At 41.9% G+C, this 19,314-nt stretch overlaps 1 protein-coding gene across 2 annotated transcripts in view; it reads right to left on the minus strand.

The window, feature by feature from the left end:
* Positions 1-19,314, minus strand: part of Ttd14 (TRPL translocation defect 14) — a 100,900-nt gene that overhangs the window by 42,727 nt on the left and 38,859 nt on the right. For both annotated transcript variants that reach the window (XM_071675525.1, XM_071675523.1), the window contains exons 3-5: positions 2,545-2,582; positions 587-624; positions 216-344 (exon numbers count right to left, since the gene is read on the minus strand). In XM_071675525.1, coding sequence (XP_071531626.1) covers positions 216-344; positions 587-624; positions 2,545-2,582 — 205 coding nt within the window. The remainder of the gene's footprint in view (positions 1-215; positions 345-586; positions 625-2,544; positions 2,583-19,314) is intronic.

Consider the following 19,314-nt stretch of genomic DNA (forward strand, 5'->3'; position numbering starts at 1 on the left):
GAAAATAAGTCTATCAAAAATACAGTCCCAGAAAACGTAAACTGCTATCCTTCCCTAATCTGTACTTAGAATTCATGACACACTTGGAATGCAAAAAATCTGTTACATGGTCAGAAACTCCAGTCTGAATGCATGGAATGGCAGCAAAATCAAAACATCAACTGCATTACATACTTAGCAAATGAGAAAAGCAAAAGGATATACTGTAAACTTACATGCAGAGGCATCCATGGTGCCACGGTCACAAATAACTAAACAGTTTTTCCTGCAAGTTTCTGCCAGAGTGAAAAAAGTGTTCTCAATCTGCATCATTGATTTCAAGAGGTTCTCTTGAAAAGCAACAGCTGGAAGATTAAAGTATCATTAAGAAGTTAGAATACTTTATAAAAATAAATCTAGTTCATTTAACAGAATCAAACTAAAGTCAGTAACACAGTAAAAGTGCTCATTCTATAACAAGGATTAAAGAATAATCAATAACTTTACGTTCATATAAAATCAAATAAGGTGAACAAAATCAAAATATCAATTCACAAACATTGGCAAGGAAAGCAAATAAAAGGTAAAAGTCAAGCGAAGTACTTACCATCTTCTTCTGAGAGGTCCCCGAACTTGATGCCACCACTGAAATGGCAAGAAAAGCAATGGTTACAAGACCTTTCACTCAATCTGTTCTATTCTTTAGTATACGTCAATCCACACAAAATGCAGGTATTCTTATGAACTCTCCTTTCTTAGCTATTAAGTCACGGTACATATTGCAGATGAAGCCTGGTATGAGGCACTCTTAGGAAAATTTACTTGATTACATGAAACACATATCTTGAATCAGTTACTCTTTGAGAACTGAATATAGCACTAAATCAAGTAACAACTTTGTATAGCAAGATATGCTGTTGTGGTCATGAAATTTGCTTCTGTGTATGAAACTGAAATTGTCTAGAACATTTTGGCTACAAAAAAAGAAGCAGATGTAAAAGCCAGAAAATTTCTACAGGGACTGCCTATAACCCCCAAAACTTTATCTTGAACCAAATTGCAATGATATTCCTTGGTCAATCATACAACTAATAGTTGTACTCTGAAGTCAGTATAGCTTCCACAACTTGGCAATATGACCCTATTCTGAAAAAAATGCAAACAGTGCCAGTAATCATAATGCAAGTGTTGTGTCAATGATGGTGAAAATGACAATACTAGTGTTGTACCGATGATGGTGGAAATGAAAATGAATGAGTTGTGTAAAATTGATAATGGCATCCTAATTATGTCAACAGTGGTGAAAGTAACAATAAAATTGTGTTAATGGTGGTCGTAATGACAAAACAGGTGTTATGCCAATAGTGGTGATGGAAGACAACAAATGAATGTTGTGATTAGGTGGTAATGACAACACAATATGCCAATAATGATGGTAGTAAAAGCACAGGTGCTGTACTCATGGTGGCTTGAGAACAGAGGAGTGTTGTACAGCAATGGAAATTACATTACTAGTTCTGTCAATGGTGGTAACAGTGACATGTGTTGTGCTGATGGTGGTCGTTAAGACAATATAAGTATTGAACCAATGGTGGTAATGACAACAACACGGGAGTGGTGGTACTGACTAGTGTTGTGACGGGTGGTACAAGTCACAAATGTTGTACCAACAGCGGTGGTAGTAACAATAAAGGAGTGTTGTGCAGTGCTGATATGAAAATCATTATCCTAAATGTGGTAGTAAATCAACAATGGACCTTGACAGTACGACAACACGAGTGTTGTGTGGGCAGTAGTGGTGGTGACAATATGAGACAGTGTCGTGTAAAGACTGGTAGCAGAAAGATGTGCTGTGTGGAACATGATAGTACTGACAAAAAGGAAAGTGTCGTGCAGGTAGTGGTGGCAGTGACAAGATTTGAGTATTGTAGTGACAACAGAGGTACTGTGCAGAGTGGTGGTAATAAGAACACAGAGGGGAGTGCCGCGTGAAGAGTGACAGAACAACACATTGCTGTGTGGATGGTGGTGGATGTAACAAAAGAGAATGCTGTTGACGGTGGTGCCGGCAGAAACAACACAGGAGTGCTGTGTGGATGATGATAGTGGTAACAACACAGGAAAGTGCTACAAATGGTAGTTACAGTGGCAACAACACTGGAGTACTGTGAGAAAGTTGGTGGTGGTAACAACACAGGAGTGCTGTGTGGATGATGACGGTGGTAACAACACAGGAAAGTCCTACAGACGTTGGTTATAGTGGTAACAACACTAGAGTGCTGAGAAAGATGGTGGAGGTAACAACACAGGAGTACTGTAAATAATGGTAATCATTTAAACAACACGGGGGAATGCTGTGGTAACACAAGAGAGTGCTGCAGACAGAAGTGATGGTGGAAGCAACACAGGAAAATGCAGTGTGGACGTTGTTGACGGTAAAACAGGAGAGCTCTGTGTGGATAGTGCTGATGGTACACTGGAGAGTGCTGTGTGGATGGTGTTTATGGTGTGGTAGCAACATAAGAGAGTGCTGTGTCGAGGGAGGTGAGTAACAGGTGTACTTACCTCAACAGGACTGTGGATGTCTCCGGCACCCGGTAAACCTGCAAGATAATAACAATGAGACGATGCATGTCCAAAATGTCAAAGGAAAAACTAACCAACTCAATTTCATGAAAAAATCATCCAAATTAAAGAGTAAATCATTCAGGACCAAAAAAAAAAATTATGTTGTAGTGTACTACATATAATTTATAAGCAAATCATTGACAGTCACTTTAAGTTCAACGTCGCTGCGATTCTAACCCACAATAACATCAAAAAATATATTCATTGTATGTAATGAAACTAATGCATCTACAGCTCTCACTTTAAAGATATAAAACCTTGTAATCTTGAAGTGACATGTATATAGATACAGTTTCAACTCATCGTAACGAATCCACCGATTTAATTTTCGTCGAGATATTCATAACAAAATCGAAGCGTCATTATAAATTAATAATGACCGTAGCAAATTACGAGAAATAACATCAGTAAATTTCCTAAGAAACATGCAGCAGTTAAAGATCTGTTAACATTGGTAGCTTATTGCATTGTAAATGAACCGTGTCCTTGCAGAATACATCTTATATATATAAACAGAAGACCTTGCCTGTTTACCATGTATCACCAGTCAATTCACATACACTTCTTCCACACACACACACAAACACACGGGCCTTCGTGGTGTAGTGGTTCGCGTTAATTACCATAAATCAGAACGAGAACGGCCCAGTCAGGTTCGGATCCGCATGGGTTTGAATCCTGTGAGTGGCATACATACATAGAAATATAGACATGGTACATATATACCGCGTTAAGAGACGGTGGCAGCACGAGTGTAAAACTCTCCCCATAAAATAAAAATGGTAATCACAAACGTCCAAGAGATGGGGTCCCACAAATGTAAAACTCCCTACTCGTATAGTACAAATACTTAATCTCCCTCATGCAACACACACACACACACACCAGTAATAAGCGAGTTGGATTGCATCAGCTTACAAAGGAGCGTGGAAAGACTTCAAAGTTGGTGTGATACATGGCTGATAAAATTCAGTCTAAGCGAATGTAATGAGGAGGGACATAGTGAAAGACGGCCTCAGTATAAATATTACAAGGAAAAAAGCTGCAAGGATATGGATGAGAGAATCTTGGAAGTTGACGCTGTCCTTAACCTGTCGCCAGTTCCACCTTTGTTAAAGAGACAACTACTTGCTATGAATCATCATAACTTTACTTAAGATCAAGGATCAGAAAATAATTAGCAATATGTTCACGTCATACATGAGGCCAAAAACTGAGAACGTGAATTAGAACATATGTTGGTGCTGACGATAAACACTGTCCATGGACTCATTTCATTACATATGCAGGTGCGATATGCGTCGACTATGAACGCACGTTTTTATGAATCAGTTGGTACGCTGAGAGTGCCTCCTTGAACGTATTTCATTACACATGCTAATGCGTTGACAACATCGTCCATGAGTGCACTTGGTTACACATGCTGGTTCGTTGAGGGCACTGTTGCGCAGCATAGCTCTCTACTACTACTGTCTCAGGGTCGAGGACATAGCCCTTTCATCCAAACATGTACTACAATAATTTAGGTCATTACCGAGCGAATTCGCTTGTCTTCCCCCAGTAGTATATGAGCGAGCAGAGGAGCCTAAAAGTTCCTCTGGCATCTTGTAAAGGCCAATGGCCAGTCTGACTTTGCTCCCCTTCATCCCCGCCCTTCTCGAGTGTTGCCGACGACCGGAAAAACAAATGTTTGGGGGGATTAGCCGATGTAAGTCAAGGCGACGATCTCACGAGTGCCTGAATTCATGGATGCGCAGCCATGAACTTGGATGAATTTAGATGCCACACACAAGAGTGTCCCATATCGGGACTGAGCTAAAGGCGCGTAACCATTCTTTATTCCCAATACCATAGGTGCTCAGGCCAAGGCTTTATTCCCGGTAGCATGGATGAGTGGCAAAATCCGTGATGACTATCAGATGTAGAAGTAATGTATACTCTGAATTTTCATAATTAACTATCATTAATACCACTACCATAAAACCGCCTTTTTCAATGCCTTCGGAGGCACCGACCGTGAACCACCATTTAATGTGTGATGTGAGAAAGGTTGAGCAGGCGGTACCACGAGTATATTATTTCTTTTACCTCATCAGTAATCCAGAGCATACTAGGATATCCAGGCCTGTCGCTAGCCTTGAACATTAGTGATGCGTATGTTTTGCTGGATTTACCAACTCTCACCTGCTGGGCGATCATTACAGCACAACCCCCCCTGTGGCACACGTCAAACGTACATCACATTTGTCTTTGGGATTTACTGGCAACATTTAAGTCCAACACGCACCACCAAACACGTATATGTCTGGATTCACTGGCTATATTAATGAAGAACGCCACAAAATCTGTACCTTGATCTATTTTCAAGCTCCATGAACGTCAAACAAACGCAAGCCACGTCGGTCTCAGAGGCTGTTGATGACGTCACAAGTGCCCTGCCCTAAGTTGCCACATTATCTCCAACACGAGAAGCAAGCACGCCTGGTTTCCTCAGTCTTGAATCCATTCGGAGAATAAGTCGAAACCTCTTGATCGGAGTTCCAATGTCATTAAATATCACGTTCAATGAAATCCTGATAACGGTAACTTAACGGGATTAACATTACAAATCCTTTCATATACGTAAACCTCTTACAGGTTTATGATAATCGTGATTGTGAAATTTCACATAAAAACATTCGTTGCCTTAAACTACTCCATTATAATTCTAAATCAACACCTGAACATATACTTTACTTCTTTTTTTTATTGCAACTTCCAAGGCGATGCTGACGTACGTCCAAGGTTAATTCAAATAAACGTTAGAGATTCGAAAAATCTTGACGCAACAATGGTTGGCTTAAGCATCATGAGTTGGCTACTGGGCCAAAGTAACTTCGAATAATTGAGCTTTGGTTCACGATCGCTTTGACTAGTTACTTAGTCAATATAATAATAATAATAATATTAATAATAATAATAATAATAATAATAATAAGAAGAAGAAGAAGAAGAAGGAAACCTTGGTCACCACCCTCTGGCAATAACAAATTAACTTCGTTTCCCAATTTGTTGACTAACTTCATCTAACCTAACTTTCGAAATGAAAGCGGGCAGGCATATCGTTTGATCCGAAATGATTACAACTCAAAACCCGGCACCAAAAGATACAGTCATGCTGGGATGACACCAGAGCCTTGACAGACAATAATCATTCCCCAGTGCAATAACCTCATGAAACACTGATTCTAATCTAACACAAGTGTAACACATACTGCTCACGTCACCGCTCCTCTTGTACTTACTGACGACTCTCTCTCTCTCTCTCTCTCTCTCTCTCTCTCTCTCTCTCTCTCTCTCTCTCTCTCTCTCTCTCTCTCTGTATGTGCGGGGATTACTGTGTGATTGTTACTTGTTTGTTGCGACGGGGGACATGGGAGGGGGGTAGTTTTAAACAGGTGTTGCCCCGGCTTTTAGCCTTGCATCTGCACCATGACTATGCTAACATGTCTCTATACTCGTATACTCAAAAGTATGTATACAGATACACCAGCCTCGAGGGTCGGGTGAACAGCTGAGTTGGCTTTGGGCTGATAACCTGGAGGGGTCCATACGCGAATCGTAGTCAAGGACGCTAAACACTACACCACGTTAACCCATATTTATAATCATGGGTGGTTGGTTATTTGGGCTTTATGCTTACCAACTGCCCGGGTCACTGAGGCCTTAAAGTCACATCATAACCCCCAAACTATACTTCTTAAACACTTTCAGTTGTTAAAGCTAAGTCTTATGCTACACTGTGCATGTGAGTGTTTACTGTTTGCATACCACGGAAAAAGTTTCATTCCATTTGGGTCCCCGTCTCTTGTCACCTGAAAGTCTTAACACAAAGGCGCACCAGAAACCCAGCGTGAGAGTACACTAAAGAATTTGGATACCTACACTATATAACACACCCAAGCCATTCAGACAAGACAGATGAGGAATAAACGGTTTTTTTTTTTTTTAACAGCCCAGGATGCATAAGTGAAGAGCAGTCGAAATGCCTCACTTGAAACCGCCAGACTCATGCAGCACAACGCTAAAGTAATTTTTCGAAGTCGGCCATACGCACCAGGTTATACAGGTGAATAAAATAACACATGCTTGACTTTTCAACCAAACAGACCGATGATATCTACGCCCGCGTAACTGTACCGAGGGAGTTATACAAATAAGCACAGTGACAGATGCCTATCTTCTCCAATCGAGCGGACCCAGGAGATAAGACACGAATCATAATGTCTAACGTGACCCACACGAAGCCCTGAAATGAAAGATGGCTACTGGAGAAGACTGTGGGTCCAACGAACATGAATAAAGCCAACTAAACGTCTAGACATTGTACCCACTGGCTCGACCAACACTGACCGCTGCGAGGGGAAAAAAAGGCAAGCAATTATTCACAAGAGCAAACTGCATATTCACCCAACTAGACAGCAGGACGTAATCCCCATGAGTCACGCCATAGAGGAAAATCCTGCCCAAGAAAAAATTACGCCAGCGGACCGCAATATGTCTACCAAAGTGTTCACATTACAAAGACGACACAGAACAGAAGGAGAACCATTTGGTTCTGACCACACACTACAGTACTAGTATAGTCCAATGGTCATTCAACTATGGCTGGCTGATACAATCAAGGTAAAAGTTATTCCGTCAAACTGCTGCTCTCAATAATCACACACAAAATGCACACTGAACAACTACTGATGAAAATAAAGACGACCACCACCAATTAGGCTATCACAAAGTTTACCCCTGGCAGACGGATGGTACAATTACCACTGCTGGTACACCTCGGCAGACTCCCACCAATACACACAACCGTTTGGTAATGATAATCATCGCAATAATACCTGAGATGCGGCCATACGTCCCGGCAAGAATTTAGGCCACAAAAGAAATATCGATCTTGTGACAAAGGCATCTGCTGGTCTTTGATCAAAGGTGCACAACAACTCCAATGTATCGTTTGCATGAGCTTTGAGAGAAAAAAAAATTGTAGATAAAAGCGATGGCCATAAATGGGCAAGATAAACAACTTTAGAACCTATGCCAATTACTATGATTGCCCCAAACCATTGGCCATTTTCTCCTCAGGATAATTAGATCGGGTTAACTGACCGCGCGCCACCAATAGCAGAGTACAAATTAATTCATACTTCACTGTCTAATCGTACGCCCTTTCCTCATGACAATAATAAAACATGATCTATGAAAAAAAAAAAATACTCTAATATTCACAAATCAAATCGTTTCCCGGTCAAAATTTCCAAGATTAAGAAATTCTGGATGAGCAGAAGTGAGAGGGTTAGCAAGGAATATATCAATATAAAAACTAAAAATATCCACTCAATAAAGAATTGAAAAGAATGTTTTAAAACTCGGGTTTGGAGACAATTATTAATTACTGGAATAAGTTATCCAAAAACACAAAAAGATGCCAGTTCAGATTGGATGGCTACTTGAATAAGACGAAGATGAACACAGAATACCTCGCACGAGCCACTAGTCCTGGTACAGTTTCCTTCCACTCTCATTGATCTATAAGGTCAGAGCGCGGAACAGGCTTCAAGTAGGTTGAAGATAACGCCTGCACTGCATACATACGGCTTCAAACACATCCACACACTCTCTCTCTCTCTCTCTCTCTCTCTCTCTCTCTCTCTCTCTCTCTCTCTCTCTCTCTCTCTCTCTCTCTCTGCCAGGCCTTCGGTCTTTTCACCGCGTAACTGCATCTAGGAGGTAAATATAACAATGGCAGATGCCTGCAGTGTGTGTGTGTGTGTGTGTATATATATATATATATATATATATATATATATATATATATATATATATATATATATATATATATATATATATATATATATATATATATATATATATATATATATATATATATATATATATATATATATATATATATATATATTTCTTTCTTTCAAACTATTCGCCGTTTCCCGCGTTAGCGAGGTAGCGTTATGAACAGAGGACTGGGCTTTTGAGGGAATATACTCACCTGGCCCCCTCTGTTCCTTCTTTTGGAAAAAAAAAAAAAAACGAGAGGGAAGGATTTCCAGCCCCCCGCTCCCTCCCCTTTTAGTCGCTTTCTACGACACGCAGGGAATACGTGGGAAGTATTCTTAATCCCCTATCCCCAGGGATAATATATATATATATATATATATATATATATATATATATATATATATATATATATGACTGAGTTACAACCAGCACCAAATAAGGAGATGTACGGCGTGGCAGTCTAGTCCTTCTTTTAAAAAATAAATTACACTACTGGGCCAGATCAGACGCTTAACTTAAGGGAGAGGTGATTCAAGAATTTATTCTTATCGCTGTGGGTTAAGTTTGGTCACGCCAATGGACGAAATAATAGAAGATTATGGTTAAAAACCACGGATACGTTCTGGTCTGAAAAGCCGAAGGCTAAGTCTAATGGGCCTTGATGATCTAGATAAGGAGTCACTGAATGGCAAATACTTTTCTTGTTCGAGTCTGTCCTAACCTTGTCAGCCTCAAATTACCAGTGAACGGGAGCTTTCCCTATCATAAATTGATCCTTTGATCCCTACTTACCTACAGACGAGCAGCGTCGTCGCTAAACCCTCCCTCCCCTCCGACCTTTCAATTGACGGCATTAACCCTATTGAACACGACAGTACGGCCCCTTGAGTACGACGGTGAGACCTTTACGAATGAATCTGGCCTTCGACTTGACTCTTTAAAAGTCTTCAGGTCAAAAAAAGATCATATCATACATCAGTGTCGTGTCTTCGTCCTCTTGGGCTGTACCGTCGCGCACAGTGGATAAATGGATGGATTCAATGTGGACAATTGTTCACATCAGAACAAGACACCCCCCCCCCCAAATCATTCTGATTAAGCGATTTGGGTTCACGTGACCCATGTTAAACTGAACCAGGCCACCAACATGCACGATGAACGAAATCAAGATCATCCCCTCAGTCTCCTGTACTGGCTGCGTTTACAAATTATGCGCGGATACATTCGTTCTTCTCCTCATTCATGTACACAGGTAAACCCGTATTTACACCAGGTAAATGGTGCACGGATAAGCCACGGGCTTGAAGCAAGTACTTAGCGAAAACCTTCCCCAAGCTGCACCAAAAGTCATGTAAGTTTCAGCGCTGTTCATCGTACTGGGGTCCGAGCCCTGCGAGTGTCGTGGTGATAATTTCCCGAGATAACGTTACGTGGCTGATGCAAACAGGCAATCCTCTCGGCCTCACATCCGTTTCACTTGCCATCGACAGGAGAGTTGTTCGGTACACAGTCCTAGGAGAAACCAACTTTTCTTACCAGTGCTCCAACCCGGGATGTCAAGTTGAAAGATCCTGGACGCGGGAGGATTTCGTGGAATGGACCGGTCGTCCAACCGCCTTCGGCCACATTCAAGGGTTCTTACCAGGACAAGAGAAAACTGCAGAGTGTACCATAATCTACCGCTTTATATCATGTCGTGCGGAGGATCTGCAAACATACTCACGCAGGAGGAAGAGGTAACCAAGAGCTAGCATGTGTGATAACAGGACGCCGGTAAAATGCCATGAAAGTCAGGACGCTGCCCTCAGGCCACTTGGACGGCCCACGTGCACTGTTGCCAACTCACATGAGTTTATATCGCTAAATTCACCCTCAAAAACTGCTACAAATGTTGATACGAATAAGGAAAGAGCACAAATACTACAGCAAAAGCCAAAATGGATTCATTTGCATTCACTATGTCATTAAAGGCACTATGGGCAACCAAGAACCTTACTCAATATTGTGAAACCGATAATGCAGAATGTGACAGGTTTCTCCTATTAGAGACGACTGATTATAATGCAGGAGGTTTGTGCCCCTTGGTAGCAGTCCTTACTGGGCAAGCCTGCTAACCCAGGTTGGACCAAAGTTACCTAATAATACACCGACCAAGTCTACACAGCAACGTTTTTCCGTAATACATGAGCCATCACTAAGATATCAAACCTACATCAGACCTGATTTTCTTTAAAATCACAACAGGAATATCAAACTGCTCCATGCCAAAGTAGTTGCATGCTACCTAACATTTACCTAATACTTGCATCATAGTGTGCACAGCCCCCCCCCCCCCCCCCCCCCCCCCCCCCCCGCATCCCGGAACCCACCACCATGTGATAACGCTATCATCTGGGTCAATTTCTTCCTAATCTAAGAAAAATAAGAAGCGTCATTATAAGTCGTTGCCGCCAACGGTAAAACTGGTCACGTGGGCTGCGGAAAACCCATCGTTGAGAAGACCAGAGGGACGCCAGAGGTATGTTAACGTCATTCCATTTTTCTTTTTAAGTGGCTTGTCACCAAACGTTGGTAAACGCATGGAGTACCTACCTATATTTGCATAACCTAAAATCTGTTGTTTTCATGATTCATTAATCACTATCTACTCATCTCTGAACTTACAAATTTTACGTAGTTGTACCTTCTAACCAACCAGGATAAGAGGTACAACAACTGTTGTTGGTACCGTTGTACCTTCTAACCAACCAGGTTAAGAGGTACACCAACTGTTGTTGGTAACTTTGTACCAATGAGGGTGTGCCCACCAACCACAGCCAATAAAGTATATGAACATTAATACATCACGGTGATGTAACTGTTACTTCCTTACGATAAAAGTTGTTCCCAGTGAAGCTGGCCATATGTGAAACTTGTCATCATCTGTTTACCTCGCTCATGTTCTTCACATCAGTTCTTAGCTGCTAACCAACTAAACACGACAAACAAGGCAGCTCACGCGTGTTTCTCAACTTTCATCATCACAAGCCATGTTCCAGGATTGGTTTTTTTTTTCTCGCCAAGACACCAAAAACAGTCAACGTAAAAAAATGAGGTGATCTAAAAGACCTAAAAAGTCTTAAGTGCTACTTCTGGCATGAGAAGATCGAGTGCAACAAGCTTCGTCCAAGCACAACAGGAGTCTCACCGACCAAGTATATGATGCTCTCAACCCATGGCTTACAATAATACACAAACAAACCAACGGGAGAATTCTGAAACCCGAATAACCACTTCATCCTGTTCCTCAGTTAACAGCGTAACAAAATATGAACCTACATGGAAATGAATGTACGTTATCTATACTTCCCAGACACTAGAAAGGTTAAGCTTGTATATCCTTGACGAACAGTTACCACAATGTCAACAAGCAAGAGGCATATACAAGTGATCTTTTCACGCCCAGGAAGTCACACACCAGAGCAAACTGTTCATCCTAACAAAAAGTACGTGAGAAACTCCAGTAACAAACTCAGTTTATTGGCAGACCAACCAACATGTAGGAAATTTGTTGTGAATCTAAACTTTGGTCGAATGGGAGAGGGGGCAGACGATTGAGGGGGGGCCTATACACTGACCCAGAGATGATTCAAAGGGATTGTCACTGTAAAGTCGTACAACACACACACACACACACACACACACACACACACACACACACACACACACACACACACACACAAACCTGCCTATGATTTCAACACGCAAATATTTCACTAAATTGTTTCCCCCATAGTGCACCATTAAGTAAATATATCCTCACATCCTGGTGTAACTCATACTTGGGGAGGGGATCCAAGCAGGATACGAACCATCCAACCAAACAACGTCACCTGTGACTGATCATAACCAAGATATAACAAACCACAGAAGCAACACTTCACTACCTAAAGCATACGCGACAAACCACAACTGAAGACATATCTCACAACATTCAAACCATAATGAGAAACGGAATTTCTCTCGCCAGGCCCGGACCAATTTCCGCACGGCGACCCATGACCCCAGTGGAATCCTCCCTCAACCCGCCTACAGGACACTATATCAGTGGGAAACACTAGCCCACACTCACGTATCATCAATAACTGTTCTGTAAGACAAAGTCAAAACGAGAACAAACAAAAAAGGATAACAAAAATTTTTTTCAAAAATGAAAATTAATCATACCGAATTACACAATATGAATCAAATGTCACATTCCTCTGCTCTCGTTCAACAAAACATTTACGTGTGCGGACGGACACCTGCAGACCAGGACAGTTAGCTGGGCACAGAGTCAAACCGGATTCACACAAACATTTTGGAATGTGTGCACAGGACAAGCACAGTCGCCTGATCCACTAACATGACAGTTCTCGCCAAGGACACAACAAAACTGATGTTCTTTTCACCATATACAGAAATATAAAATATTACGTTAAAAACAAAACAAAAAAATATATATATATATCCTATGCAGATCACGCTTACACACAAGCGTGTGCCGCGAGTGCTGATCTGCAGATAACTTTACACTTGTCTACACCTCCGGTGCCAACCACTCGCTATTCTCTAGAGGGGAAAAAAAATGGAACGTAGTTATTCTCTAGATGTTACTATCAACCACACATATACTTTCTAATCTATTCAGTGATTCTTCATGGACAGCCTTCCTACCTCTGTGTCTGACGTTTATCCACGCACATATACAGACCCAAGAAAGTCTGTCATTAAAGTACACCAAGCAACAAAACATTTGATAGCTACTGGTCGTACCATCGTGCTATATAAAGGTTGTTCCCTTGAGCTTAGGGGCAGCTTCACCGTGCTTAAGCTTGGGTACTGTCGTATTCAACAGAGCTCAATTTTCTTCGCCACGGATGACGTGACGAGGCTACGGCGAGAACGGGATCATAATAATGCTCTGGTGAGCTGAAAGCGGCTCGGTGAGATTAGTTGAAAAGCGAACGTGCTCCCAACTTAAGCGTGCTCATATTCAGGACAGTATTCAACGAATCCTACCCAGCCTTCTGTGGTCTGGAGCGAAAACACCATTACGCTCTTAAAATCTTTAGCAAGAGAATTACGATAAGCTCAACTCATTGCTAATAAGCTCAAATCCTTACTGATAATATGTAAGTACGAGTGAGCGTACACGTACACGTCAGGAGGAATGAGCAAATGTACTTAGCAAATCCTTACTGACAATATGTAAGTAGCAGTGAGCATACGTGTTTGAATATGATCACGTAGACGCAGGAATGAGAATGTAGACATACGAGACCGCATACATACAACGAGAAATGAACATATACACGCAGTAGGAATGAATACATAAGGAAGTGAGCATACAGACGTGGGAATGAACACAGAGAAGTATGAATGAGCATGTTTAGATATAAGCATATAGACGTACGAATGAACACAAGAAAGATGAAAACAGATTAAGGGGAAGGGGAAGTATAAAAGCACAAGAATGAGCATGTCATAGTAGAAATGAGCATATTGGTGTAGGAAAGAGTACATCGGTGTAAAACTGGGCATATCGGTAAAGGAATGAGCATATCGATGTAGAGATGAGTATATCGGTGTAGGACTGAGCATATTGGTGGAGGGCTGAGCATATCGCTTTGGAAATGGTCATTAAGGCGTAAAGACGAGCATGCAGACGCGGGAATCATGAGTACGACACTTTTCCATCTTGCAACACCTCTCTCTCGGTGACCTTGCAACACCACTCTCGGTGACCTTGCAACATCCTTCACAATGATTTTGCATGACAGCAAACATTACTAATGCGACTATACATCAAAGAGGTGTGCTGCTTAAGAGTTTCTGTCTACAGGGATTGTGAAATATAGGCGGTTACATATTGTTGCGGTTACCCTCATGAACAAGGCGGTACATCCTTAAGTACGACGATACGATCCTTAAGTACGACGGTGCGATCCTTAAGCACAACGGTACGATCCTTGAGGCCGAATTCTGGCCTGATACCTCAGGGTGACGTAAAGGGTCACGCCATCATAACACAGGGTTGTGTCGTCGTGCTTCAATGTGTGTGTGTGTGTGTGTGTGTGTGTGTGTGCACATCCCTACTGAAAGGACTTGGAAGTGTGTCGTAATGGCATTGGTAGTCTGTTGTGTCATTCGCACACACAACTGAGCGTCTGTGCCTGAGAATGGTTCATGCCACAATGTCATGCAGATCACACACTGCAGGTGCAGGTGACTCCAAGAGGGGCCGCGGCCCCCTTCCACATTATGACCAGCCATGATGCGTCTTCCTCACGACTTCCACACAGCATTAGTACCCCGCTGCTCCGTCCCACTAATGAGTCAAACCCAGATTAAGTATCGTGTGTGTGTGTGTAACAGGAAACGTGGGAGTCACGTCTAGTATATCCCAGAAAACGTAAACAAACAACTACTGTGCTGAACGTTCACCTATCAGGTGACCCTGTTCCCATTACGTTCAACCTAGATATGGATGTAGTGTTAAATTCTCGCTAATTAACACTATATATATATATATATATATATATATATATATATATATATATATATATATATATATATATATATATATATATATATAATATCATTCAGTGGAGGCGTAAACAAGCTGACTCCAATTTTAGTTACTTGCAAATAGGTCTGAGGCAGTAGCCTTCCTTCGGGTACGAGCGGCGTCAAGCACAAGTACCGGTGCGTTCACAGCTGGATTCAGATCAGACATGTGAATCCTTTGGCTCAGCTATTGCCCCTCACACCCCAGCACAGCGTCACATCAGCAGACCGGACAACAAGGACAATAATCTCAGGGCATCATCGCGGTCTACAAGTACTCCCACACCATCGAAGACTCCTCAGCACCATCAGATACAGCAAGCGGAAGAAAATGAAATCATAATTCGACAATTCTTGAGGTACGCACACTAAACGTAATTCTACTATAACCACATTCAACGTGGCAATGTTCTCTCTTTGGAGACAACGTTCAGCAGAAGTGTACGTTGCTAATCAATCAATGAGAAAACTAATGCAGTGACACGTCTCAAGTTGCGCAATTGAAGCTTGCCCTTCTTAAGTATACGGTCATATTCTATTGAAAAATCATGCATTCTTCTACGAAAAATCAAAATGGCGATCTTTTGTGACTTACCATTCAGAAGCTATAGGTACTTCGTTCATTTATGAATTAGCGAAAAGTACAACAAACATCTCCTCTTCAAAAGACATAGTGACATAACATCCTTCCCTACGCACAGACGCTAGAGGCATCTGGCATCTACCACCCCGAGCGCTGAGGTTGGGATAACTGGACAAGTTTTCTCAACTCAGTACACACAAGCCGGATCCTTACATTTATCTTTACATCTATTACATATTTCATATACGTGTAATGATCTCGATCATCAGTAATGCAACACCCTAGCGCGCCTAGGGGTACGGAAAGTCCCTAGTTGAGACACCTAAAATCTCGATCCGGACTCACTATCAGTACGCATAAGATAAGACGCCGGCTTGGGATATGGGAAAACCAACCCACCCACATATGCCTTTCTTCACAGAGAAAGACAAACAGACAAACAGTTATCAACAACATACACCAACCTTTTCAACGTGTCACAACTATCCATGACACTTTAACTGGGCATAAAACCTTTACTGGACTGATCATTCGGTTTTACCAACGGTTGACCCATGGTCGCGCTTGCTCTTGAAAGCACAACGGAACGACTCTGGACCACCACAACATTATACGACCAAATGAGCATGACCGTGCGACCTCTCAGGTACGACGGCGAGACCTTTAACCATTGAATGTCAAAGGCCATGTTATCAATACTGATGGGTCGTATATCAGGCTCAAGGGGGTTAATGCACAATATGAATAATGGTTTATGTAACTGTCTGTCTGGGTGATACGCCTAGTTATACCGCCGGAAATGCCATAAACCATAAGATGGGTCAATCGGGTGCACTGGTTTCTTATCAGCGAAGATCAGGGTGCAGTGAACAAGAGTACAGTGAAAACAGATGTGTATGTGGTGAAAGAAGAGTACAGTGAAGGTTAGGGTGTGGTTGATGTAAGTGCAGTGAAGGGAAGTGTGTGGTGAAGAACTCTGGCCTGACTTTTAGGGTGTAGTGAAGAGGTGAAGATTTAAATTAACAGTGATGAGGGTGTAGGGAAGATGTAGTTTATCAAAGATGCCCTTCGACCTGACTCCCATAATGATCCAAGGTCAAGTTCAAGGTCAGCCGAGAAAGCTATATATCCCTTAGAGTTATACCAGACGCTGGAGGAAAACACTAGTTTCCCCTTGCAGCTTTACATGCTTACTTACACACCTACACAAAACGTTAATATCTCGTTCACAAAAGGAGAATCAAACATCATAGATCTTTTGTATACAAGTACGAACATCAATAAATAAAGCTTCAACTATTTTCTAAATGAGCAAACATATTCTCAAGAGTGCTGCTGCTGCTGGGCAAATAGCCACAAGAACAACGGACGGATGGCGTTCGGCCGGTGAGGTAAGAGTTGTGGAGTACCACAACAGATGCCAGCACCGTACCTGCGCCCGTCTGCGATAACCCCACAGATGGCAGCACCACACCAAACACACGTCTCCGGTAATCATCGTACCACGGCAACGCCTGACTCATTGAGATATTAATACAATGTACTGAAGAGGTCAGCCTAGGTCCCGGCGACGACATTCGCTCACACTGCAAATTTGGAAATTTCGCTAGAAGTTTGAAGTAGCACAATACATTGTAAAAGAAAGTGGTTATGTGTTACCCGGGACGGTTCTAAAGGTTCTTATAGGTAAAGGCAACGCTACTTCCAGAAGCAAGAAATGTGGACTCCTTTGAAAAGAACAGTTCTTTGAAGAAATTGTACTCTCACTGATACACCCTCACAAACGGTGACTTTTCACTCGCGGCGTAACCTCATGCACGCGAAGTCCCGCCTCACCAGTGTGTGTGTGTGTGTGTATATATATATATATATATATATATATATATATATATATATATATGTATATATATATATATATATATATATATATGCGCATATAAAAGCGCACTCTCATGGAAAACCCTCCAACAGGCAGGATTCAATCAAAACCAGCACCTTTTGCGTGGTAGTCGGGAACGTTAACTGCTAGACTATGATCGTTAGCGTTTCCGACTACCACGCAAAATGCCCTGGGTTCGAATCCTGGCTGTTGGAGGGTTTATGTGACATATATATATATATATATATATATATATATATATATATATATATATATATATATATATATATATATATATATATATATATATGCGTGTCTTTTCCGCCTTAGCGTCAGGAACAAAAGAGTGAGCCTTTGAGGAAAAGAATCCTCGCCTGACTCTTCCTTGTTCCTATATTTAGAACGTTAATATTGTACGGGGAGAACTTCCAGCTCCCAGCTCCCGCCCCTCTTAGTCGTCTTCCACAACACGCGTGAGATATGACAGTAGTAATCATTCTCCCTTATTGCTAAGTAGACCTTGTATTACCTTACCTTCCTGCAAGAGGTTACACCAAGAGTAAAAAGTCAGATAGAAAGGATGTTTTTCTGGGGAGTACAAACTCATCAAAGATCTTGATTTCAGAGTCTGTATTTCCCTACTACTGTAGTAACTGCTGCCTTCAGAAACAAAAGCCTTTAGAACGAACGGTCCCCGGTAACACTTAGAATCTTTAACAGAAATTGGTCCCGGGATAATTATGAATAATATATATATATATATATATACTGTTCGCCATTTCCCGCATTAGCGAGGTAGCGTTAAGAACAGAGGACTGGGCCTTTGAGGGAATACCCTCACCTGGCCCAATTCTCTGTTCCTTCTTTTGGAAAATTAAGAAAAAAAAAAAAAAAAAAAAACCGAGAGGGGAGGATTTCCAGCCCCCCGCTCCCTCCCCTTTTAGTCGCCTTTTACGACACGCAGGGAATACGTGGGAAGTATTCTTTGTCCCCTATCCCCAGGGAAAATATATATATATATATATATATATATATATATATATATATATATATATATATATATATATATATATATATATGTGTGTGTGTGTGTGTGTGTGTGTGTGTGTGTGTGTGTGTGTGTGTGTGTGTGTGTGTGTGCACCTAGAGCACTAGACACATGTTTGACTGTGGACTAACACATGCACGAGGAATCCGATCATACTTTGAGTGTCAGCTGTAGGTTGGTGGAGTTGAGAGCTGCTGTGATCAACACGTACAAAGTTTTAAGCTTTTTATTCAGTTTCAAAATATACTGTTGTCTAGATATAGTCAGTTAGTAATTTACTGACAAAAAAGTACAAGCTTTAATACAGGATCTTTCAGCGAGAGTATGGGTGAAGGGCGTATGTTTTACGCATGCAGAGCGTGTCAGGGGCTACCTGGCGACTGACATAGTCAGTTCGTCAGTCAGTGATGCAGCCATAGTCAGTAAGTCAGTCAAAGACGCCAACCTAGTCAGCAGCCATCGTGGGGGCCCAGGCTGACCTCATCATGGGTGCTGGCAATCCTCACACAGTGATGCCTGCTGACAGACCCTATCAACAGTAATGAGAAACGACGAGTGGCAGAGTGAGGCGATAATACACGGGTTCCCACAAGGTGGCAGGAGACCTCGGATGACGCCTGAAGAGGCGACGTACACTACAGCTGACACGGAATGACACCCTACACCCGCACGACACCCTACACCTGCACAACACAACCGCACGACACACAGTCTGCACCTACAATCCCACCCCACCCACACTAACAGTCATGTGCAATGATGTACGATGTGTTT

The sequence above is a fragment of the Panulirus ornatus genome, chromosome 21 (genome assembly GCF_036320965.1).
Source record: "Panulirus ornatus isolate Po-2019 chromosome 21, ASM3632096v1, whole genome shotgun sequence".
NCBI lineage: Eukaryota > Metazoa > Arthropoda > Malacostraca > Decapoda > Palinuridae > Panulirus > Panulirus ornatus.